The 22,172-nt window shown below is 39.9% G+C and overlaps 2 protein-coding genes across 4 annotated transcripts; one reads left to right on the top strand and one right to left on the bottom strand.

Moving 5' to 3' along the window:
• The first annotated feature begins 837 nt into the window (after positions 1-837).
• Positions 838-13,138, top strand: znf644a (zinc finger protein 644a). 3 transcript variants are annotated; one of them, XM_037786698.1, is made up of 6 exons: positions 838-1,038; positions 4,369-6,841; positions 7,476-8,015; positions 8,984-9,109; positions 10,529-10,631; positions 12,108-13,138. In XM_037786698.1, exons 2-6 carry the CDS (start codon positions 4,372-4,374, stop codon positions 12,301-12,303), a joined length of 3,435 nt encoding a protein of 1,144 aa, XP_037642626.1. In that variant the 5' UTR covers positions 838-1,038; positions 4,369-4,371; the 3' UTR covers positions 12,304-13,138. The 3 variants fall into 3 exon arrangements, with proteins under 3 accessions (XP_037642626.1, XP_037642623.1, XP_037642625.1); XM_037786695.1 differs by having other exon boundaries at positions 845-1,038; positions 7,476-8,069; XM_037786697.1 differs by having other exon boundaries at positions 846-1,038; positions 7,476-8,069; positions 8,984-9,103.
• A 405-nt stretch (positions 13,139-13,543) lies between these two features.
• On the bottom strand, positions 13,544-21,028 carry LOC119498148. The gene is made up of 11 exons (XM_037786700.1): positions 20,822-21,028; positions 19,722-19,837; positions 18,695-18,791; positions 17,820-18,282; positions 17,558-17,630; positions 16,319-16,385; positions 15,300-15,447; positions 15,062-15,122; positions 14,841-14,971; positions 14,628-14,717; positions 13,544-13,787 (listed from the first exon to the last, which is right to left on the bottom strand). The coding sequence occupies exons 1-11, from the start codon at positions 20,905-20,907 to the stop codon at positions 13,767-13,769; spliced, it is 1,353 nt and encodes a 450-aa protein (XP_037642628.1). The 5' UTR covers positions 20,908-21,028; the 3' UTR covers positions 13,544-13,766.
• Between the last annotated feature and the right edge of the window lie 1,144 nt (positions 21,029-22,172).

A 22,172-nucleotide genomic window follows, 5' to 3' on the forward strand; every position in this document is an offset into this window, starting at 1 on the left:
TAACCACATCCATGGTAACCGTTTCAACTGACAGTAACTGTAGCTACACTTTTTATTAAAAAATATTGTTTTTAGCTAAATTTTATCATCAAAATTTAAGTAGGCCAACTATAACAGATGCTAGTGTGGAATTAAATCCATTATTTGTAGATTGGGTGTTAAAAAACAATGCGTTTTCGGGCTGAAAACATGGCTGAAAACAGTGGACGAACCCCCTAGTAACCACATCCATGGTAACCGTTTCAACTGACAGTACTATAGCTACACTTTTTTATTAAAAAATATTGTTTGTAGCTCAATTTTGTCATCAAAATTTAAATAGGCCAACTATAACAGATGCTACTGTGGAATTAAATCCATTATTTGTAGATTGGGTGTTTAAAAACAACGCGTTTTGTGTTTAAAATACACCAGCCTATGAATAACTGAACCGGCTAATCAACGGCTATGAAGGCAACAAAGACCTGTGAGAAGACAACCATGGGGGGGATACTAGTGGTATAACATCTCTCCTGTGTTTAGCACACAATTCTTGCCTTGTGCATCATTGACAAGTTTACATAGCAAATGTGTTATTTTAAAAATACACACCAAATAGTAATTTATTTTATCAATTAAAACGGACATTAACCGCCATCAACCTACAACACAAATCTGCTACTCAAAGGAGATGGTCATTAACTCAGGTTTTTTATGCCTCCTATCTGGAATGAACCATTACAAATCTTTCAGGGGGGCCGACTCGTAACAATACGCGACGAATTTAAACAACGCGATAACTTGCGTGATTTTTTTTAACTATATCTGTTTTATATAATAGTGTCACAGTTAAACGTTATAATTATCGAATGTGTTTTTGTTTCGGTTACGGTAGAGACAGTTTTATGTATGGTTACCCCTTCACAAAAAAGATATGATCTGTCCCACACCAGAGCACCAACGGAAAATGGCGACTGTGAAATAGATGGAAGACGAAAGTAAGAAATTATTCAATGCAGCGTTCAAATCGAGCCCTGTCTCCATCTTCACCGCTCGGAGGTAACGTTTGTTCGTTTTTCCATCATTTTATTGATGTGTGTATAAGTGAGTAGCGAGGGGATGATTGTCATTAGCTGTAGTTGAAGCCTGAGGAATAGGTTTTGGTATGGTAACAGCCTTATGGAATAGGTCTGCAGCCCCAGCAAGCAGCATCCAACAACACAGCGTGATATAAACGCCAAAGAAATGCAATGATAGCCTCACGGGTAGATTGTATAAATGATCCACAATTTGCACTGTATGTTAGGTATCTTTGGAAACATATCCCAACTACTGTGGGTTGGCATATAAACTGAACTACTGTGTTGAAAGTTTCAGCTCTGTACAAAATCCACAACCGCTCATCAAAAAGCCATTTATGAGGTGCATCTCTTTGCAGTTTCGATGCTGCTATTTGTATATATTAACACCTCTCTGCTACAGGAGCATTCACTGTGTATAACACTTTTATTGCCCTTCAAATCCCCAAGACACTCTCACTCCTGCGACCTTGTAGTGTTATAAATGGCCACAATTAATCATCTCTAAGCAAAGTGTCAAGTATATATATTTATATTCAGCTGTATTTATTCAATGAATGCTGATTGAGTCTTGGAGCAAACTCTGGTGACATTGTAAGTAGCTAAACAGTTTACTTTTTTACATCAAACAAGCACATTTTAAACCGACAGCTACCTATTGCAAATTCTAGCTCGTAACATTATAGGTAACAATCAATATTGGACTGAATGTCACTGTTAAGCATGCTAGAAGTTGTAGTTTTCATCTTAACCAGATGGTTAAACATCTTAATCATCACTAGGGATGTCACGATACCAGAAATCTAGTAGTCGATACCAATACCAGTGAATTTCCACGATTCTCGATACCAATTCGATACCACGGTAAAAAAAACAACAACAACAATAAATCCCATGTAATTCAACACGCACTCTTTTATTAAAAACATTTGAACGTTACAAAAAACAGAGGCGTGTAGCCTTTAAGTAATAAATAAAAATAATTGACCCATTTTGTTTATTTTGGCGTATCAGCGGCATGCTATCAATCGATAGTCAGACGGCAGACGCTACATACTGACCGTGAACGCATCTGGTCAGTCAGCTCAGAGTAGTAGGAGCAGGAGGTGGAGGATTTATTGTCGAAGCAAAAAGCAACGACAATAAATGTCCGATCAACAGTCCAAAACCCAAGTATATTCAGTTTACTATCATATAAGACAAAGAAAAGCAGCAAATCCTCACAATTTTCTCAACGATTAGCCTTGAGGCCAATTTTACATAGTGGCCAAACTGTGGAATTACAGCTTCCGTGTTCGTCACATAATGCCATTGGGCCCAAAAATTATTTTTCCATAAACTAACATTGGGAATAGGGATGTCCATAATTAACCGTTTAACCATTAACCGACATTAAGCATTTTCACCGATTGACGCTTGGTTAAAACGGTTAAAAGAAATGTTAATAATTAACTCAAAAGCTGAGCGGCTCACAGGAGCGGCTCCTCACTTTAAGGAGAAAAGCTGGTCCACCTTAACAGCCCACCTTAAGAGGCAGAGCCGGAGTTGCAGGATACAGGAAGTTGGCTCCGGTCTCTGGCTCGCTTGAGCGGAGCGGAGTTGTAGTTTCGTAGCATTTATTCAGCGACAAATAAACTATAAACACACTGCTACACCTACGTTCACAGCTACAACGCCACCAACAACCTCACACTCCACGCCAACACACGCACACATGGTCTGTTGGAAACTCGCTAAAGTTACGCAGACTACATGTGCAGCGGTGAGCACGAAGCCTCCGGCAATGCTAGAGCTGCTAATGTAGCATAAATACACAGTGTTCGTTGGCCATTCGCTAAAGTTACGCCAGGCAGACAAAGTATCGTTACGCCGGGCAGACATACAGCTGACAACCTGCTAAACTAAACTAAATGTGCAGTGGAGACTTTTACTGGGAAAGTGGCTCGCGACACTACACGCAGCATCGTAGCTGCCAAGTTAACGCTCACGGACGGGTGAACTGGGACTTCTGTCAACGAATATCTGTTGTGCTCCTACAGCTGGTACGAGGCACAAATCTTGTCGGTTAACGGTTAATAATCGGTTAAGGAGGGTTGGTTATCGGTTAAGAACATTTTTCAAAATGAGCATCCCTACTTCAAATTACTTGTTTTGTCCGACCAACAGTCCAAAACCCAAATATATTCAGTTTACTATCATATAAGACAAAGAAAAGCAGCAAATCCTCACAATGTTCTCAACAATTAGCTTTGAGGCCAATTTTACATAGTGGCCAAACTATGCAATTACAACTTCCGTGTTCGTCACATGATGCCATTGGGCCCAAAAAATGACTTTTTCCCATAGACTAACATTCGGAAAGAGACCTCTGTATATCAGCAGATAATGTTTTCTTTAGGTAAATCAAATGCCCAGTACGAACACTTGAAAAGCCCTTATTTAAATCATTAAGCCCTAAAAGTTGTAAAATGCACTAACCAACACTGTTAGCTCTGTCAGCACTGTTGCCATAGTTTCCGCTGTTAGCGCTGTTAGCACCATTAGCTGCAAGCCGCAGGCTCAGGCGTCGCCATGTTGAGCGCCCTGCGGAGGCAATAAAAATGCTCCCAATTTAGCATGTTTTAAAGAAATGCTCAGCAATGTGCTCCTTGTCTAGTACCACTAGACACATTTTCGACAATCAAGGGGTTAAATGGTGAGCTGAAATACAAATTAATTCTTGTGCCGTAGGCATCTATAGCGGGACTAAACACAAGCCCCCAGGAAGAGCGCCAGGCTATGAAGCCAATTTTCGTAGTGGCCAAGCTGTGAAATTACAACCTCCAGGTCGGTCACGTGATGCCATTGGGCACAAAAATAGTTTTTCCCGTAGACTTGCATTCGGAAAGAGACGTCTGTAAATCTGTGTGCAAAGTTGACATTTTGGCCTGTGGGAGGCAATAGAGGAAAGCTTATGGAGTGTCCAAAATCGGAAGACCATTAACACCATACGTTTATACAAATACACAAAACCTCACCACAAAATATAATAAGATGAGTCTATCGAGGTAAAATCCCATAGGCACAAGGACATTACAGAGGCTGAAATTTTATTTAAAACAATTTTACCTTAAGAATACGGAGAGATCCATATCGGAAAGCAACAACCTTACCCAGATCAGTTATCTGTTATTGAGACAGACAGGCCTATGCTTAAAGTGATAAAAGTAAAAATGTAACCTTTGGGATGCTACAGTGATAACTGTGGATTTTGTAGTCAGGCGCTTGTGGTTGAGGGATATCTAAGAAGGCTTTACTTTTCTTTTTTCAGGTCATGGCAGCTGAAATGTCATGTCTGACAGGTGTTGATGAAGACGACAAAGATGCAGATCCCGAGATCAATGCCCTCACACTCCTACAAGAGCCAATGAGAATGGCACAAGAATCAGCCTCTTGCACCGATTCTTTCGGCAAGCCTTCTCTGAAACAAAACAGCGTCCTAGATGTTCTGTCAAACGCAGATATGTTGTCTCCAGTTGGACTGGGAAATGGACCTTCTTCGCATCAGGCTACACAAGCCCATGAACTCAACAGCAACCAAACTGAGAAAGAGGAGGCAAAGAGCATCACCCAACTAAAAACTGTGCAGGAAATTGACACTGCAGGAATTTGGGGTTTTGATGTAGACTCCCCTGAGAGCTCATTGGATAATTTTAGTAGTGCCAGTGACCTTCATTGGGACCCTCACAAAGAGTTTATGCAGTTTCTGTGGGAGAACCATGGTGATTCCCCTGGAGAGGAGTCTAAAGATGAAGTCCCTCCTGCCAACAGCCAAAGGAGAAGGAAACGGAAAATGGACATGGTTGTCATGGTGGATCCTTCAGAAGACCTTTACCCTGATCTGAGCCACAAGTCTTCTGAAGAATTGTCTGATACTGAAGACCAAGTAGACTCCATTCCTGTCAGAAAAGTCAGAAAGTCAAGGAAGTTCTCCCCGTCACAGTCGTCACCAACCGGGAATGTTCCCAATTATCCCAATGGAACTGTAAAGGCCATCAAGGAAATCCTTTACAATGCACCTGCAAGGAATTCACATGAGAACAGTATAGGTCATGGGCTTTCACCATTGAAGGGGAGGCTCACCATACATTCTAATTCAGAGGAGAAGCCATCATGTTACCCTTGCTCAAAATGTAAGCTCATTTTCAAGAAAGAGCATCATTTGCATCGTCATATGAAGTCTCACGTTGACTCTCCGAATATTTCGCCAAAGCCTTTTATATGCCGAGAATGTGGACAGTCCTTCCGGCAAAGTGGTTCACTTATTGAGCACATGTCCATCCACAAGGAGAAAACGATCAGAGGCATGAATGACAAGAAGAAAGAGGAGAAAAAGAAGCTTTTCTGCCCTCAGTGCTCATTTGTTACAGTCTGCCCGAACACATTTGTTCAACATGCGAAAACGCACGAGAAAGACAAGAGAAAGTTTAGATGTGACAAATGTAGCTTCAGGACTCTGAGTGAGAGTGATCTTAGGAGACATAACATTATGCAGCATACTGTTGTTACTCTTGGAAAGCAGATCCAGGATGATGATTCTGAGATCTTCTCCTGTAACATTTGTTCTTATAGAGCTTTTAGCAAAAATGTTTTTAAGAATCACCTTCTGCGGCGCCACCAACAAACTTTTGAGGAAAACGAAGCTGAACAGCGTATTGAGAAAAATGCACAACCACCTAAGGAGCAGCATGTGCCTACTAGTAAAACTCCTGTAGAAGATGCAGAGTTTACGTCTAAAATCTCTATAAAAGATCAAATATCTTCTACGAGAGCTTGTTCACTTAGTGAGTCCAATGACATTTCGGACTTATTCAAAAACAGCAAGAGAAGTCTCAAGTCTCAACTAACCGAATCAAAGCTCGACAAATCCATTAATGTTCTCCTGTCCCGACAAAGACATGGAAAGAAAAGTCCAGAACAGAGGAAGGAAAGCAATAATCACAGCACATCTGTTGAGGATGCCAAAGGTGACAAAGATGACTCTGATCAGTTGCCAGGACCATTGACTTGCAAGGTTGAAGATTCTGCTTTATCCCCAAACGGCCATAGGGTGACATACAATGCAGCCGAAATAGATCAGTCAACATTCAAAAAGTCACCATCTAAAAGGAAGATGTTCACCCCATATCGCAACACCTCTGACCAGGACTCATGCTTTATCTTACCAAAACCTCTGCCAAGTCCCAAGAAAATAAACCAAGAAGAAGATGAAGAAGAAGAAGAAGAAGAAGAAGTAGAAGTGTCAGACTATGACGAAAAAGACATTTTCCAGTTTAGCGATTCAGATGGCAACACTAACCTTTTTGACGATGGCATCAAGAAAGAAAAACAAAACATAATTTATACCTATAGCAGGAGAATGTCCATGAGGGGTGCTCTGCAGGCTTCTAAAAGGCTGTTTGAAAAAATAAAGACCGAAGAGCAAGAGCAGACCGACCCTGAAATCAAAGAAGAATGCATAGAAACAGAAGTCTTTCAAGAAACCTTTGACCCCCACCAAATACCATTGATGGAAGACTTCACAGAGGATTTGTCAGATTTGGAATCGGACCGCAAGAACTGTCCATACTGTCCTGCTGTCTTTGAGTCGGGTGTTGGATTGTCCAATCATGTCCGAGGGCATCTTCATAGGGTCGGACTGAGCTACAATGCACGCCATGTAGTGTCTCCTGAGCAGGTGGCTTCTCAAGACAGGAGGCCACGAATTCGAAGGAATATTAGAGCATACCGGAGATTGAAAAAAGGTAATTGCGTACTTATTACATGTTCTTCTATTAAAGGCAAACTATGCTTTATTACAACATGGCTTATATCTCTGTTACTCTGGTCATCAGTGCTATCTGTTATTATTGAGCATTAAACTTATCAAGTAATTGCTAAGATTTTGTTACGTGGCATCATTTCCAAAAATAGGTCCAATGGGGCAACAAACAACGATGGGTCAGACAATCATACAGGTTGTAAACAAACCCCAGATTAGTCTGATTTATATAGATGAAACTAACAGTTTACAGACTGACTTCTTAAGTCAACTATTACCTAATTTACTTAGCATAGGTGTGCACTATAAAATTGTACCTATTCTGGGAAAACTCAGCTTGTTAACAACCTGCATGATTGTATGTTGCCTCATTGGACCTCTTTTTAGCCATCTAGTCACGTCTGAGAGATCTCAGCAATTATTTTGGTGAGTTCAGTGTTTTCACGACCGATGGAACCGATGGACAGACCAGTAAAAATAAAACCTTATGTTTTAAACTGGGTTTAAATTATAGTTTTCCGTTATATATACTTTACAAGGTTCAAATTTATCATATTCTACTTATATTGCACAATGTTTATATTTCTGATTTTCTTTTTTGTTCTGTTTTTTTTCAGCGTTACAGGAGGAGTCAGAAACTGATACTGTGAAGAGCATTCACTCCTGTCCATTATGTGGGGACTCATTTGATAACAGGACTGGGCAGTCCAACCACATACGAGGCCACCTCAAAAAGCTTGGTAGAAGCTTTGCATCAAAGAGCAAATCCCCATTAGTTTTACTCCGGGAGTTGATGCGCGACAAGAAGGAGTTCCAGCGGGCAATTCAAATTCTCGGAAAGAGACGGAACCATTTCCAATACGGTGCTTCGCCAAAGCTGTCCGGTGTTGATCGTCTCACGCCGCCGCCCATTGGAATCCCAAGAAGTAATTCTGTTCTAAGCGTTTGCACTGATGCCAGACCACTGACGCCCACGTTTTCTTTAGTGGAAACTGAATCTGAAAAAGGGCGACTAGAGACTAAAGTGGATGTTAAAAATTCACTCTCGGGCACGACTGCCTTGATAGGAATTCTGAAGAAGAGGAAGTGTCAGGAAGACGGCAGATTAAAGGGGTCCTCTCTAATGTCAAGGAACATGTCCGCAGTTTGTTCAAACGGCGAGCACAGTTCAGGATCAAGATTTGCATCTTCACTGCCAAACTCAATGTGCGGTAAGTAACTTCCCCTTAGTAGTAACCAGTAGGTTAGACTGGAAGTGGAATTCTCCTGAAGTGTATTGATTAATTTAGTACAATTTGTAAGAATCTTGTCCTCTTGATATTATTTTTTTGTGAAAACTTTATGTTGAATACCTCTGATATGATAACAGCTAATGTAATAGCAGCTTACTACACAAAAATGTATTTAAGTTGAATCAAGAAAAGTATTACTATATGTATTTTAGTTTTTCAACTTTTGTGTACTTCAATTTTACTTTTTGAATATGTCAACATAGTTTATGTTGATTCAATTATCTATGATAAGACAATATCGGCTCACCAATATATCGGTCTGGCTCTATTATCATGTTTGTCAGATTGACAGATTATAGACTAGGTTATAAAAAGTAAAAAATTAAGATTAGACAAGTATATGACCTCACCTGTACATAAAAAAGCCAAACATCTACTAAAAATGTCCTGCCTCAGCTTGCAAGAGGTAAACAAAACTTGTTAATCTACAGCAGCTGTTTTGAAGCAGATATCTGAGTACTGATCATCAGATTTTGTGTTGTTAAAGTGAGGTGTCATCAGCATAAAGGCATAGAATGACATTGCCATTATGTAGCCAAAACTGATTGGCATGTTGCACATAAAAATGCAGAACAATATCATTATTTTTGTCTTGTCTCTTAACCTAGTAGTTATTATCCATACGCAGTTTGCAAGATGGAACACAGAACACTTTTCAATACATTTCTTAATCTTACACTGTGGTACTTTTATAAATGATAAACTTGCCACACAAAGGGAAGGAAGGACCTGTTGTTATTAAGTCCTACAACTCAACACCACTAACAAATATCGATGACCATATTTATGTTTTCACTTATTTGTTTGTCTTCGTATTTTTTGTCTTTTTACAGAGAAAGGTGAATTCAACAGGAAGGTGTGCGTCCATTGCAATGCAACTTTCCACAGTGGAGTTAGCTTGTCTAATCACCTCCGGGCATATACAAAACGAAAAAGGAATGCCGTACTTGAAGGTACCAGTAAGTGTCATCAGCTTAACAGTTTAAGTTGAAAACAGAAAGAAAACATCCCCTCCAAGAGCATAGTAGCAGTCTGGGGTATACGTTCTCCACAAGCAGTGTTTTGATCAATCCATTGGTTTTAGTGAGTTAAATCACATTTATTTCTAAGGCTAACACGTTTTCGTTTTCGCATAAAACGGAGACCTTTAAAAACAATGAAGCAGACACCCACGTCGAGCATAAAGCCACCGGCAGGAATATGTACCACATTTCTATGACTTTTTCCAAAAAAAAAAAAAATGGCATACTATACTATGATTTTTGTTGTCGCCATGTTAGTGCCATGAATATCATTGCTCCAAAAATAAATTAATGCATATTCCAAATTAATTAAGAATACAGTATCAACATATATTTTTTATGGATGCATGGTTCATCAGAGCAGACCAACAGCAGTATCAAAGCAATCCGGAATTTTTATTGTAGCAAAGGCACATTCACATATGAAGAGTAAATTCACACAACTTCCAGGTTTAAGTTGTTATTCAGAAAGTTGCAAGTTTTCATATATCGTCCTCTGAAACACTGATATTTTATTTCCAGCTCAAAACACTGAAAAATTATATTTATTTATGGGAAAAGGTAAACAGCATTGTGTCTTTACAAAAATAATGCCCTAGCTACTCAGGACAGTTTTCATGACTTTTCATCACCATTCATTGCATTCTCAAGAAACAAAGAAGGCTTTTCAGCCATTACCTCATTTGCTTGATCATCTGACCAAAAACTATTGATCTGATCAGGCTGCTGGAGGTAAATTCGGCCTACCCAATTGAGTAACCTGGTCACTGTTTCTGTTTTTGACAAATGAAATCCATTGACCTCCACACTGTATAGGTATGGCAGCAGAAACCTCAAGACTGATACCTCAAAACCTCTGCAGATGTAGCCAACACTGTCTGTGAGGCCAGATACCACAAGAGGTTGTGACGTCCAAATCATAGTTATAATTAGTGTACCAGTGGTTATTTGTGTCCTCCCCAAGGTAAGGATCCAGAAGGGCATCGGCAAGTGAGATATTGCAAAGATTTTAATTGTGGAGGTTGGCGGTTGCATCCGTGGGAGGAACAACCTCTTTGTGGCAGAAAACCTTCAGGGCCTACTTTTCCTGCAGGCACAGATCATCACACTCAGCCAGACCATTCACCTCACTGTCACAAGGCCAAAACATGAGTATGAATAAAGCGAGGGCTAATAATGACCAGACATCCAAACTGACTGATTTTCTGAACTAACAGAAAATGTAAAATTGTTGGAACAACATCCAAACTTCCCAGTGGTTATCACAGACTTTGTGTCCATTTAAAATGTTAAATTAGCAAGGCTATGCTGTAAAATCAAAGGTATTGCTGTAATAAAGTTAATTCTGTCTTTCAGCATTTGACTGTAAAGTGAGGAGGCAACGCTCACGGCCTGGCTCTAAGAAGAAGACACTGCCCTTACCACAGACTCCAGAGGAAATGTACAGACTCACCTGCAGGTAATGCTTGTATTTTGTTTATAATATACTCTTTTTTAAATGGTGGATGATATTGCATATGCAGTCCAACAGACTTCAACAGTGATTGTTGCCCTGGGCAACCAGATTTGGACCACCGTCAAATGTTTGTTGTGGTCTATTTGCTTCTGTTGCCAACCATTTTTCTTTTATTTATAAAACAAAAACTGCCTGGATGACGGAGAGACCTGTTGTCATGGCTGAACTCCAAAGCGGTGAAACTGAGTGTGAAATCATATGTCACAAACAAGCATTGTGTATGATCACACAGATTGTTATACCAAGTGGACAATGAACACCAAAGTTTTCTATATGAACACGGCACAACACTTGTGACAATAGTAGCAGTTCTCTTAATAATAGAAGTATAATTTGATTTACACAGATTGATTAACAAAACATGTTAAATCTAAACCTAAGCAATGTGTTAAGTGAAATTCAGTTGGCCTATTTTTCTTACTCTTCTGTTCATAGTGCACCAATAGAAACATGGAATCATAACAATATGAAGTTAATCCAGTTCATTGTCCGTGTATTTCTGTTTTTTATTCTCTAACTATAGAGACAAATGCCCAGATGGTCCAAAATTAGTTACTTGTAAATGCTGTCTTACAAATATCTGAGAGACTGCAGCTCTGCTATGTGAGGCTGTACTTAGCACAGTGGTGATTTGAGCTAAATGCTAACATGCTAATGTTTTGTTCACCAAGGCCTATGGAAAGGAGGCTGGGTCACGGGCAGACATGGGTCTTGGTGTATGGGGTATAACACATGCAGAGTGTAACTGAAGCTGCGGTTGTGCGTTGCGATTGGCTCAATTTCGGTGAGGGCAGACCAGATTTTACTGCGCATGTGTTATACCCCCAAAGATATAACGCGTTGATGACACGTGACCCAGCCTCCTTTCCATAGGCTTTGATGTTCAACATCTTAGCTGAGCATGCTAATATCTGCCAGTTAGCACTTAAAGTACAGCTGAGGCTGATGGGAATGTCATTAGTTTTGCAGGTATCTGATTACAATTTGGACCTGATGGTGGCACTAGCTGAAATATTAAGGGATGACCAAAGTTATTACAATTAATCCTGAGGCAAGGGCTATTCAAAAAGGCTGGGACACAGTTTTGAGCTCTGGGGTACAACACATGCAGAGTGTAATTGGAGCTGCGGTCGTGCGTTGCTACCGGCTCAATTTCAGCGAGTGCAGACCAGATTTTACTGCGCATGTGTTGTACCCCGAAGATATGACGCGTTGATGACGCGCGACATCTCCTTTTTCCACCCTCTTTGTCCTGAGGGGGACACAACTGTCCATCTCATGGCATCCAATCATTTTAGTCTGGATCAAAGTGGTGGAACAACCGTCAGACCAATATTCCCACCCCTAGACACGCTACTAGCATGAGTCAAAACCACTGTGTGTTGGTTTATTATTATCAATCGCTTCCTTTCTTCACAGGTTCTGTGACCTCGTCTTCCAGGGTCCCTTGTCGGTCCAGGAGGACTGGATTAAACATTTACAGAGACACATTATGAACACTAGTGTCCCTCATACCGGGCTAGGCATGGTAGAGGTCACCGCGCTGTCCACTGACCCCCCGACCCTCAAGACTGACCAAGACAGCTCTCTGACAGCCACACACGCTGCCTCGTGAAGCCACTGGGGACCTTTTTAGTTTTCACTGACCTGTATGTGTATGTACATTGGATGTTCTTTCACCTTTTTTTTTTTTTAAGTCAATGAAATACTGGCCAAAAGTACAATATTGCTCAATGGTGGAGATATTGTGCATGTTTGGACAGATGAAAATGTTAATTATTTTGGATATTGTTGCCTTTTTTTCTGTTTTTACATGGTCCATTTTTTGGAAATACAATTCCAGATGGACAGACTGTTTTTCCTGTTTTATGCAGTAATGTAGTGTGGAATCCATTTCTAATGAAGACAACTTTTACCTCAGATTTATCATGGTTTGAGTCCGTTTTTGTCAACATTTGGGAGCACCCCTGTTCTGTATGAATATTCACATTTAAAAAAAAAAAATACATAGAATCACGTTTCTTTTGTATTGCAACACGTTCAAATCCAAGCCCACAGTCTCTGTTTTCAGGCCACAGAGTTGGTGAGATCGACTGAAAACGACAGCACCTGAAAGCTCACGATAAACAGTTCCAGGAATCACACAAGTGGAAAAATGAGCTACTATACGAGAACAAAATGAAAAATGTCTGCAAACTTGTTATGCATAGAAAGTGTTTCATAGTATTTCAGTAACTGCATTGTTTCTAATACAAAATTAAAAACTGAAGGTGGCTAAGAAAAAAAGACACTCTGCACAGCCAGTGCTGACAGTGCCCTTCATACATGTCACCTATATTTAATGTTTAAATATACTGTTTTGAGATAATTTAATTTTAAATGTACTATATCACACAGATACAATGCTTAAAACATTTGTGTTGTTCTAAATAAAAAAAAACAAGAAACAAGTTGACTTTTTCAATCTTTTTTTTCACACAAATTATAAAAACATTCAATCTGTACATTTTTAAAATTACAAACTTTAGCTTCTTAAGGTGACCAAATGGTGATGACCTGGGAGTTCAATAACAAACGTTAATTGTCCCAGCAGCTATTTTGACATGTGATAGCTGGGTAAACACAGGTGTAATTAATAACATTAATTATAACCCTCTTCCATTTAGGCCCTGGTATTGTGCATTCTGGCTCACTGTAAGGGCTTTGACAGTAAATATAGTTAGACCATAATTTGTTCAATTCCACCTGTGTTTACCCTGCGATGACATGTCAAAATGGCTGCTGTGAAAAGGGCTAATATGGACAAAATGTGAAATGGCAAACCATGTGTGAACAAAGATGCAAGAAAATCCATATTTGGTGAACAAACATTGATTCAAGATGCCTCCATTTATTCAGACAAATCCTGAATGACAAACGTGTATATACAAATGTACACTCTCTTAGCAATAAACTGTACATTAGTGGTGTCACAGCATTTATGTGTGGATGTGATTGAGATATAAGTCCATAGTTCTCCATCGGAAACAAACAGCCTCCCAGCGCAAATAGTATTTTGGAGACTTTCAATGGTTTCCATCATTCAAATAGGCTGCCACCCTGAAAGAAAAGAAACGGTTGTTGAGTAAACATCTGTAGAGCTTGATGTAGTCCAAGTACAGTACATTTTAATAATAATTACTAGTATCCATGGTGGATACTATTTGCTAGTACTAGTAATTATATATAATGTACTATGGCTGACAACAAATGCATTAATTAAGGTGCAATCAGTGATTCTAATCCAATATACTTTTTGTCAAATTCAGCAAATATCTTCTCAACGGTCCGCTAGCTGTTCGTTCTGTGTGTGTGTGCTGGAAAAAAATCATGTATTCATATGTAAATGGGAAAGAAAGTGGCTCGAACCTGATCTGTTAATGCTGTGATTGGCCTCAGGCACTTCTCCCCCATTTTATTTGTATTAGCAAACAGAGCAAATTGAAAACCAGTTTACTTTGAATTTCAAATTACTGACTTTGTGCCTTCAAATTAACAATTTGTGCCAAAATAATACTAAATTGAGATCTAAAATTACGTTGTTACACAGTAGCAAATGAATGTTATAGATAGCATGTTGTGTTTAACAGTCAAAACCTAAAATATACCCATGTACTGTATCTTGGTCCAAAACCTAAATTAAACTGAATTGTATCCAAGCAGTCCCTAGTTTAAATGCAGTCTATACAAATGGAATGAAAGTGATAATGCTTCAGGCAATTCATTAAGTAATTCATGAAATATTACGTCAGAGAATTATCTACTACATTAACTAAGTATGAAGGTTCTTAATTGAAGGAAATATTTCTGAAGAAAGTTCCTCCCTGTTCTTTCTTCTAAACACATTTTTTCCATGATGCCATTAGTTGTGTTTGAATACTTTTGAAATGTTCACTCTACCTTCAGGAAGTGTTCAAACTGAGGCTTCAGCTCCTTCATCATGATTTCTGCTTTGTCAAGGCAAGAACGTCTCTGCTGCACTTGAAACTCCTTCAGAAAATCAATCACCATCAACATAATCATCATCACTTGAACTCATCCCTTCTAGAGCCAAAGTTGAATTTACAAATAATGAAAAAAGATTAGAGTTACACCACATTACTGCAGTGTTACCTTTGTGTTGCAGAGGTGTTCCTGAGAGGTAATGTGAGTGTGCACCGAGGATGCAGATGTGGATACGAAGACACTGCATGCTGCACAGTGGAACATTTCAATCTTTGTCATGTGGTCATTTTCCTGCAGCGCTGACAAAATAAAGATCAGACTGTATTTAGGCTTTGTTTGTCTGGAACAGAAAATACTGTAATAAGACAGTGTATGTCAAAGTTATTTACCTTGGAGTGCACCATCCTCTATGGCTCGTCCGCACTGATGGCTTTTATAAAGCAGGACTTCCTATAGATATAAAAAAAAACAACTTCTATCACCACCCAAACACACCAATGCACCAACATTTGTTTATGTTTCTATATTATATTTAGGTTGAAAACAAGAAACTGTTGGGAGGAAGTAGAACACTACTACTGCACAGATTAGGGATTCAACCCAGGAATCTATTGTATTATCTCTTACCTGTAGGAAGGCTATAACCAGGTCATCATAATTATTCTGCTGCTGGATGTGCTCCAGGGTGTCCCAGTGACTCTTGCTCTCCAAGTGATCCTCCAGCTCCCGACTATTGGCTAACTCAATGTCACAAAGATCACACATGATGGGGATCCTAAAAGAAAAATGTGAAAATGTTCAGTGTTGCAAAATATGAAGTATTGAACAGCTAAATGCAGAATTTTAAACAGCCTTAAGTCCTCATACAAGCTTACAGTGAGGACCGTTGTTAAGACCAAACTAACAACCAAAAGACTCAAAGTTAATATAGATGTTATGAAGCTGTATTCAAAACAAACTCCCATAAACCCAAAAGGCCTTCGATCAGTCGTCAATCAGATCAACAGAGCTCTCACATCATCATAAGTGATGCTTGGTTGCAGAGTTAGTTGAAGCTTTGTAATTACAGCAGCTAGCATTTGTAGGACCAAAACAAGGATCTAGCAAAGATGTAAAGCAATTCATATGAAATGTTATTAGTTTGCGCAACGATGTTCTCTCTCACCTTGGTCATTTACTTTACCACACTGTTTATAACTGCAGTGGCAGACTATTTTAGTTACGACTAGACTGAGCTATTCAAGCAGCTTTGCACAAGACATGTGGAGTTTATTCAATTTGGGGAATTAGATTAACATTCTATCTGATGACAGCTAATAACAACCAGCCTACCAGCATAAGAACATAGTTGAGTGAATTTCTTCTTCTTGACAATATTCATCCTGATTATCTCAGGACTTTATTAACTTCAACTACAGCAACTTTCTATGCAAACAAGCAGTGAAGTTTATCATCTTTCTATATGGATTGAGGCTCTACATTTGTGCCACAAGTTAATCCTGCATGATTTTAGCCAAACTATATCAGAAGACAATATGAAACATAATGTAAATGTAGACATGTGCGTCCTTGTTGCAATGGCCAGTGAGTGTGATGTTACATGTGGCATCTTTAAACCATGGGGCATCAGTTTCCTTGGTTCTTACTTGTCCATTATTATATTTCTGTTTCTGTTTCTTGGCACCTCTGTAGGAGGAGGGATTTGGTCCCGTCCTGAAGAACAACATCATACACAGAATTATTATTAGGTTCACGGAGAAAAATGAAGTACTGCTTTGTTTATTCAAAAACGATTCTTGGGTTATGAAAAAATACTCTCAAGACACAGATTTAAAACATTTAATCCATGCAATCATGTTTCTCCTATATTTATATTTACTTATCCTATATTTACAGTTTTTCTCATTTGCTTTGGCTCAATTCTTGAATGAGAATTATTTTCAAGTTCAAATCTCTGGACAATTACTTTTTTGTTGTTCACAACAGATTTTAATTTTCTCATTCAGTCAAGCACATTGCATGTGGGTTTTTGGCACATGTGTGCAAAAGAGGAAGTACATTTTGTCTACAATTTGCACAATAACCACCTGCACATGGCTTGCTGATCAAAACTAAGGAGTGGACTCTCAGTGAAACATTCTTTCATCATTTGAGCAATCACATGCAAAATGATCCATTCAAATATCAAAATCCGTCAGACATAGGCTACATGTATATTCCATACATCTATGACGTTATGTAGGCGTTATGTAGGCTACTGTGTGGACGTACAATTTGTTGTTTTTTACTGAACTTTTTTCATTGTTGATGGATTCTTTTTTTGCCATAGATGACATTTTGTGGCAAATTTTCTGTTCACTGTATATGACTTTATATGAAAGATCAAAGGTGAATTTTCTGTTTATAATACACGTAACACGTTGCTACACAAACACATTTACTGTAAACACAAATGTGCATATCCTGTTTCTGTGTATTGTACAGTATTGACTTTTCCCAAATGGGAATCTAAAAAGCTCAGTGTGATACACATCAGCCTTCAGCTAGACAAAACTGACATTGTGGTAGAGAACAGAAAGCAGTCAGTGTCGACAAAAAAGGAGAACAAAACTGGGATTTGCATAAACTATACATTTCCGAAGTTAACGGCTCACACGATGACAAAACAACTTTTCATACACAATAACTAGGTTTTGAAGCATGAATGTTTTGGGTGATTTACTACCTTTTGCAAACATGCAATAGAGTTGTGATGTCCAATAAAACAGTTGTGACAAATTGCACTTACAGTTTAGAGAAAGTTACGACTGTTTAAAAAAAAAAAATTAGCCAAAACGATTGAGAAAAGCTGTAATTTGAAATGGTGAGACATAACACCAATTTACCTGTTCCCACGTATTCCGACATATGTTGATAGTCCCGGTGTAACCTGGGTGGGGATAATCTAACAGTAGTCATCTACAGAGGAGAGAATGGGCTCTAATTAGAACCAAGTATCACAGTGTCATCACTGCAGATTAATAAAGTACAACAAACAGACTGTGTATCCTGTCGAAGTCTACAACTCAAGATTGAGTATAACACAACACAAACTGCATAAATGTTTAAATTCAGAAAACAAACATGTTTCAGTGTTATTGGTGATACCTCTCTCCTGTATTCTGAGACTGTTATCCTCTCCTCCCCGTTGGTCCTCTGTCCTCCATAAGATGCGGGAAACTGTTGGGTGGAGGAGCCATGAATGAGCCTGTCGGGGCTGCAGACCCGGTGGTCCAGAGGTTTACTTATGGAGTCATAATCCGGACGGTCAAGTGATTCAGTGTCGGGGCTGTAAGCCTGTTGTTCTGGCAGTCTCTGAGCTGGACTGAGATCTTGACTCTCGGTGGGTCTGGTTTCGGGGCTAAAGTCGTGGCTGTCGAGGGGTAGGCTCACTGACTCAGAGTAGGATGAGGCCCAGCGGCGTTTTTTATGGCCGCCTCTACTTGCAGGCAAAGGCTGAAGTTCCAGGTTGTTATCCTGTTTGGGTGGGGATTGGTTGTGGTCTTGGGCCTGTAGGATCTCGTGCTCAGAGTCTGACGAGATAGGGTCGTAAGGATCATAAATCTCAACCCTGGGGGTGACAGGAGAGGGATTAATGTGTTAGTGTATGTTACATGCAATTTACTATTACACAGATCATCTGTAAGGACATGATGACGTTAATCACTGAATGTTCATACACACTACAAATCTGCTAACAACCTACATGAACTGTTGGGAAAACATTCTGGAACGAGATAAAACTAATAAGAGGCTGTGCACATTTAGTGAAATTTCACACTGCATCTTTCCTACCACTTGCACTTTTACCTGAAGGGGCCACCTGGAATAATACACAACAAGGTCACCTTTAGAAAGCCCATATTTTAACATATGTCAGACTAGACAAAGATAAAGGCTCAAATGTGGGATGTCCTGGATCGTGACTACATGAGACGTCACTCACTTTGTCAATACACTGTAGACATCACTGACTTGCTTACCTTTGTGAACTGCCGGCGCCTGTGTCCGTGTCCAGAGAGTCATCTTCTTCATCTAATGGTTTGAATGAAGACTTCCATTTATCAATAGAGGATTTTGCTGTGTAATACAAAAGGTAAATAGCAATGAAGATAGAGCTGTCCCGAATACCAGTTTTGGGGTTTCGGTGAGAAATATTCAAAGGTATTCCAAGCTTCGCAGAGCGGCGCAGCAGGCTGACAAGTTCTTCTGTTTGTCTGTCTCCATCTCCCTAAATGGTTAGTTGTGATGTAGTAGTGAGTAGAAGTGCTCCACAGACAGACTCAGGAAATCCTTTGTCCCTTGAGCCATCAAACTGTACAACACCTCTCTAGGGAGGGGGGGGGGACAAGGAGGACGGTCTGCAGGACAGATAAAAATGCACTATACTCATTTTTAACAGTCTCTTCTGCACTATATTCACTTTTTTAATAGTCGTGTATCACAGCTGTTACCCTGAACTATATTCAGTTTTAACAGTTTTCTTTATCTCCTTGTATTTTTATATCTGGTATATTTTTTTTGTACTTTGTACTACTAACTTTTTTACTGCCTTTTTACTAACATGTTTTGCACTATGGAACTGTGATGCTGGAAACTTGAATTTCCCTCGGGATTAATAAAGTTACTATCTATCTATCTATCTATCTATCTATCTATCTATCTATACATCCATATATCCATCTATCTATCTATCTATCTATCCATCTATCTATCTATCTATCTATCTATCTATCTATCCATATATCCATATATCCATCCATTTATCCATCTGTCTATCTATCCATATATCCATCTATCTATCTATCTATCTATCTATCTATCTATCTATCTATCCATCCATCCATCCATCCATCCATCCATCCATCTATCTATTTTTCCATCTATCCTCCATTCATCTAAAGTAAGTTGAAGTAAATGAGTTTAGACATGCAAAACCACTGGTATGGCCTACAGTGTTAATAATGAGTGCCTGTTTTCTAGGTGTGCTTCAATGTCCACAGAAATTACCTGAAGCTTTCTTGGCTGGTTGTGTGTTAACAGCAGTGTCAGGTGTCCTGTTTTTGGATTTGTCTGCTAGCTTCACTGGGATGTGTAGCATAGCTTCTTTGAAGTTCTGGGGTATCCTGTGTTTATCACAGATGAAAACATGAAACATGAGCAATACTGCAGAGCAAAGAGAACACAACTAAACTGGGAAAACAAGTTCGGAAACTTGTGTTTGGTGGATTATTTCTCTGTTGTTACAATGCTAATGGTCATTGTATTTTACATGGTTGGAAAGCCTGTTTATTTACCTTCACAATGATGTCCAACTTGTAAGGATCATGCATTTGTGGGATGAGCAGCACAGCTGATTATGAGGGGAGCACCCAAGAAAAAATTGCCAAAATGCTCTGCCAATGGTAAACAGTGTATTCTCCTGTTGGTGTTGACTCTTGTTTTGAGTTGTTTGGTGGATTGGATGATTGAACTCTATCAGTAACAAGGAAAAAACAAGACATATTGGCTATTTTACACTTTATTCATAGAGAGTTCAATCATCCAATACACCAAACAACTCAAAACAAGAGTCAACACCAACAGGAGAATACACTGTTTACCATTGGCAGAGCATTTTGGCAAATTCTTCTTGGGTGCTCCCCTCATAATCAGCTGTGCTGCTCATCCCACAAATGCATGATCCTTACAAGTTGGACATCATCGTGAAGGTAAATAAACAGGCTTTCCAACGATGTAAAATACAATGACCATTAGCATTGTAACAACAGAGAAATAATCCACCAAACACAAGTTTCCAAACTTTCTTTTCCCAGTTTATAACAGCTCCTGAACATGAATGTAGCAGGGCAAAAGGCAGAGTGGTGTTTTATCAATGCTAACATCAACAACAGGCTAGCAAACTTAGCTAGCTGGTTTAGCATGTTGTGCTGTTAGTACAGTACAGCAGCTACACAGGTAGTGTTTGGTCTCTGTATACAGTCAACACAAACACTTTGTCAGACACTAATGCAACATGCAACTTGCTGGACGTTGTTAATGTGAAACTTTCTTCAACACATGAGCTACCGTTAGCTAGCTGGTTTAGCATGTTGTGCTACATTAGTTACCTTCCAGGAGGTGGTTGAATGTAAACTGGAGGAGCTCCTTTAACTACTGCTCTCGGTGTGAACGGAACATTATCCTGACGGTTCATTATGTGGTTGCTTTATAGGAACATAGAGAACATGTGTGTACGAGAAGTGAAGCTAGTTAACTATTCCTACCAACTGATGTTTAATAGATGCTGACACCTGCCAACAGATGGCAGCACAGTAAAGCACATGATGGACCTGCTGCTGGAGGGAGGGAGAGATAGAGAGATAGGTGGATGGATGGATGGATAGGTAGGTAAGTAGGTAGATTGGTGGATGGATGGATGGATGGATAGGAAGGTAGGTTGGTAGGTAGGTAGGTTGGGTGGATGGATGGATGGATGATGGATGGATAGGTAGGTAGGTAGGTAGGTAGGTAGGTAGGTAGGTTGGGTGGATGGATGGATGGATGGATGATGGATGGATAGGTAGGTAAGTAGGTCGATTGGTGGATGGATGGATGGATGGATAGGAAGGTAGGTTGGTAGGTAGGTAGGTAGGTAGGTTGGGTGGGTGGTTGGATGGATGGATGATGGATGGATAGGTAGGTAGGTAGGTAGGTGGGGTGGGTGGATGGATGGATGGATGATGGATGGATAGGTAGGTAGGTAGGTAGGTAGGTAGGTAGGTAGGTAGGTAGGTAGGTGGGGTGGGTGGTTGGATGGATGGATGATGGATGGATAGGTAGGTAGGTAGGTAGGTAGGTAGGTGGGGTGGGTGGTTGGATGGATGGATGATGGATGGATAGGTAGGTAGGTAGGTAGGTGGGGTGGGTGGATGGATGGATGGATGATGGATGGATAGGTAGGTAGGTAGGTAGGTAGGTAGGTAGGTAGGTAGGTGGGGTGGGTGGTTGGATGGATGGATGATGGATGGATAGGTAAGTACGTTGGTTGGTTGGGTGGGTGGATGTTTGGATGATAGATGGATAAGTAGGTAGGTAGGTACGTAGATTGGTGGGTCGGTGGATGGATGGATGGATAGGTAGGTAGGTAGGGAGGCAGATTGGTTGGTGGGTGGGTGGGTGGATGGATGGATAGGGAGGTAGGGAGGTAGGGAGGTAGGTAGATTGATTGGTGGGTTTGTGGGTGGATGGATGTGTGGATAGGTAGGTAGGTAGGTAGATTGGTGGGTGGGTGGATGGATGGATAGGTAGGTAGGTAGGTAGATTGGTGGGTGGGTGGATGGATGGATGGATGGAAGGATGGATGGAAGGATGGATGGGTGGGTGGGTGGGTAGGTTGGTAGGTAGATAGATAGATAGATAGATAGATAGATAGATAGATAGATAGATAGATGCACTTTATTGATTGGGGAATTATATTGT

Source organism: Sebastes umbrosus, chromosome 12 (assembly GCF_015220745.1).
Source record: "Sebastes umbrosus isolate fSebUmb1 chromosome 12, fSebUmb1.pri, whole genome shotgun sequence".
NCBI lineage: Eukaryota > Metazoa > Chordata > Actinopteri > Perciformes > Sebastidae > Sebastes > Sebastes umbrosus.

Bases quoted from the DNA above. Each gene is read 5' to 3' on its own strand.
- znf644a (XM_037786695.1), top strand. From the start codon at position 4,372: ATGGCAGCTGAAATGTCATGTCTGACAGGTGTTGATGAAGACGACAAA. The intron at 6,842-7,475 runs GTAATTGCGTAC...GTTTTTTTTCAG, and splicing joins ATACCGGAGATTGAAAAAAG to CGTTACAGGAGGAGTCAGAA. The intron at 8,070-8,983 runs GTAAGTAACTTC...GTCTTTTTACAG, and splicing joins ACTGCCAAACTCAATGTGCG to AGAAAGGTGAATTCAACAGG.
- LOC119498148 (XM_037786700.1), bottom strand. From the start codon at position 20,907: ATGAACCGTCAGGATAATGTTCCGTTCACACCGAGAGCAGTAGTTAAA. The intron at 14,972-15,061 runs GTAAATAACTTT...TTATTTTGTCAG, and splicing joins AGAGGATGGTGCACTCCAAG to CGCTGCAGGAAAATGACCAC. The intron at 14,718-14,840 runs GTAACACTGCAG...GATTTTCTGAAG, and splicing joins AACACCTCTGCAACACAAAG to GAGTTTCAAGTGCAGCAGAG.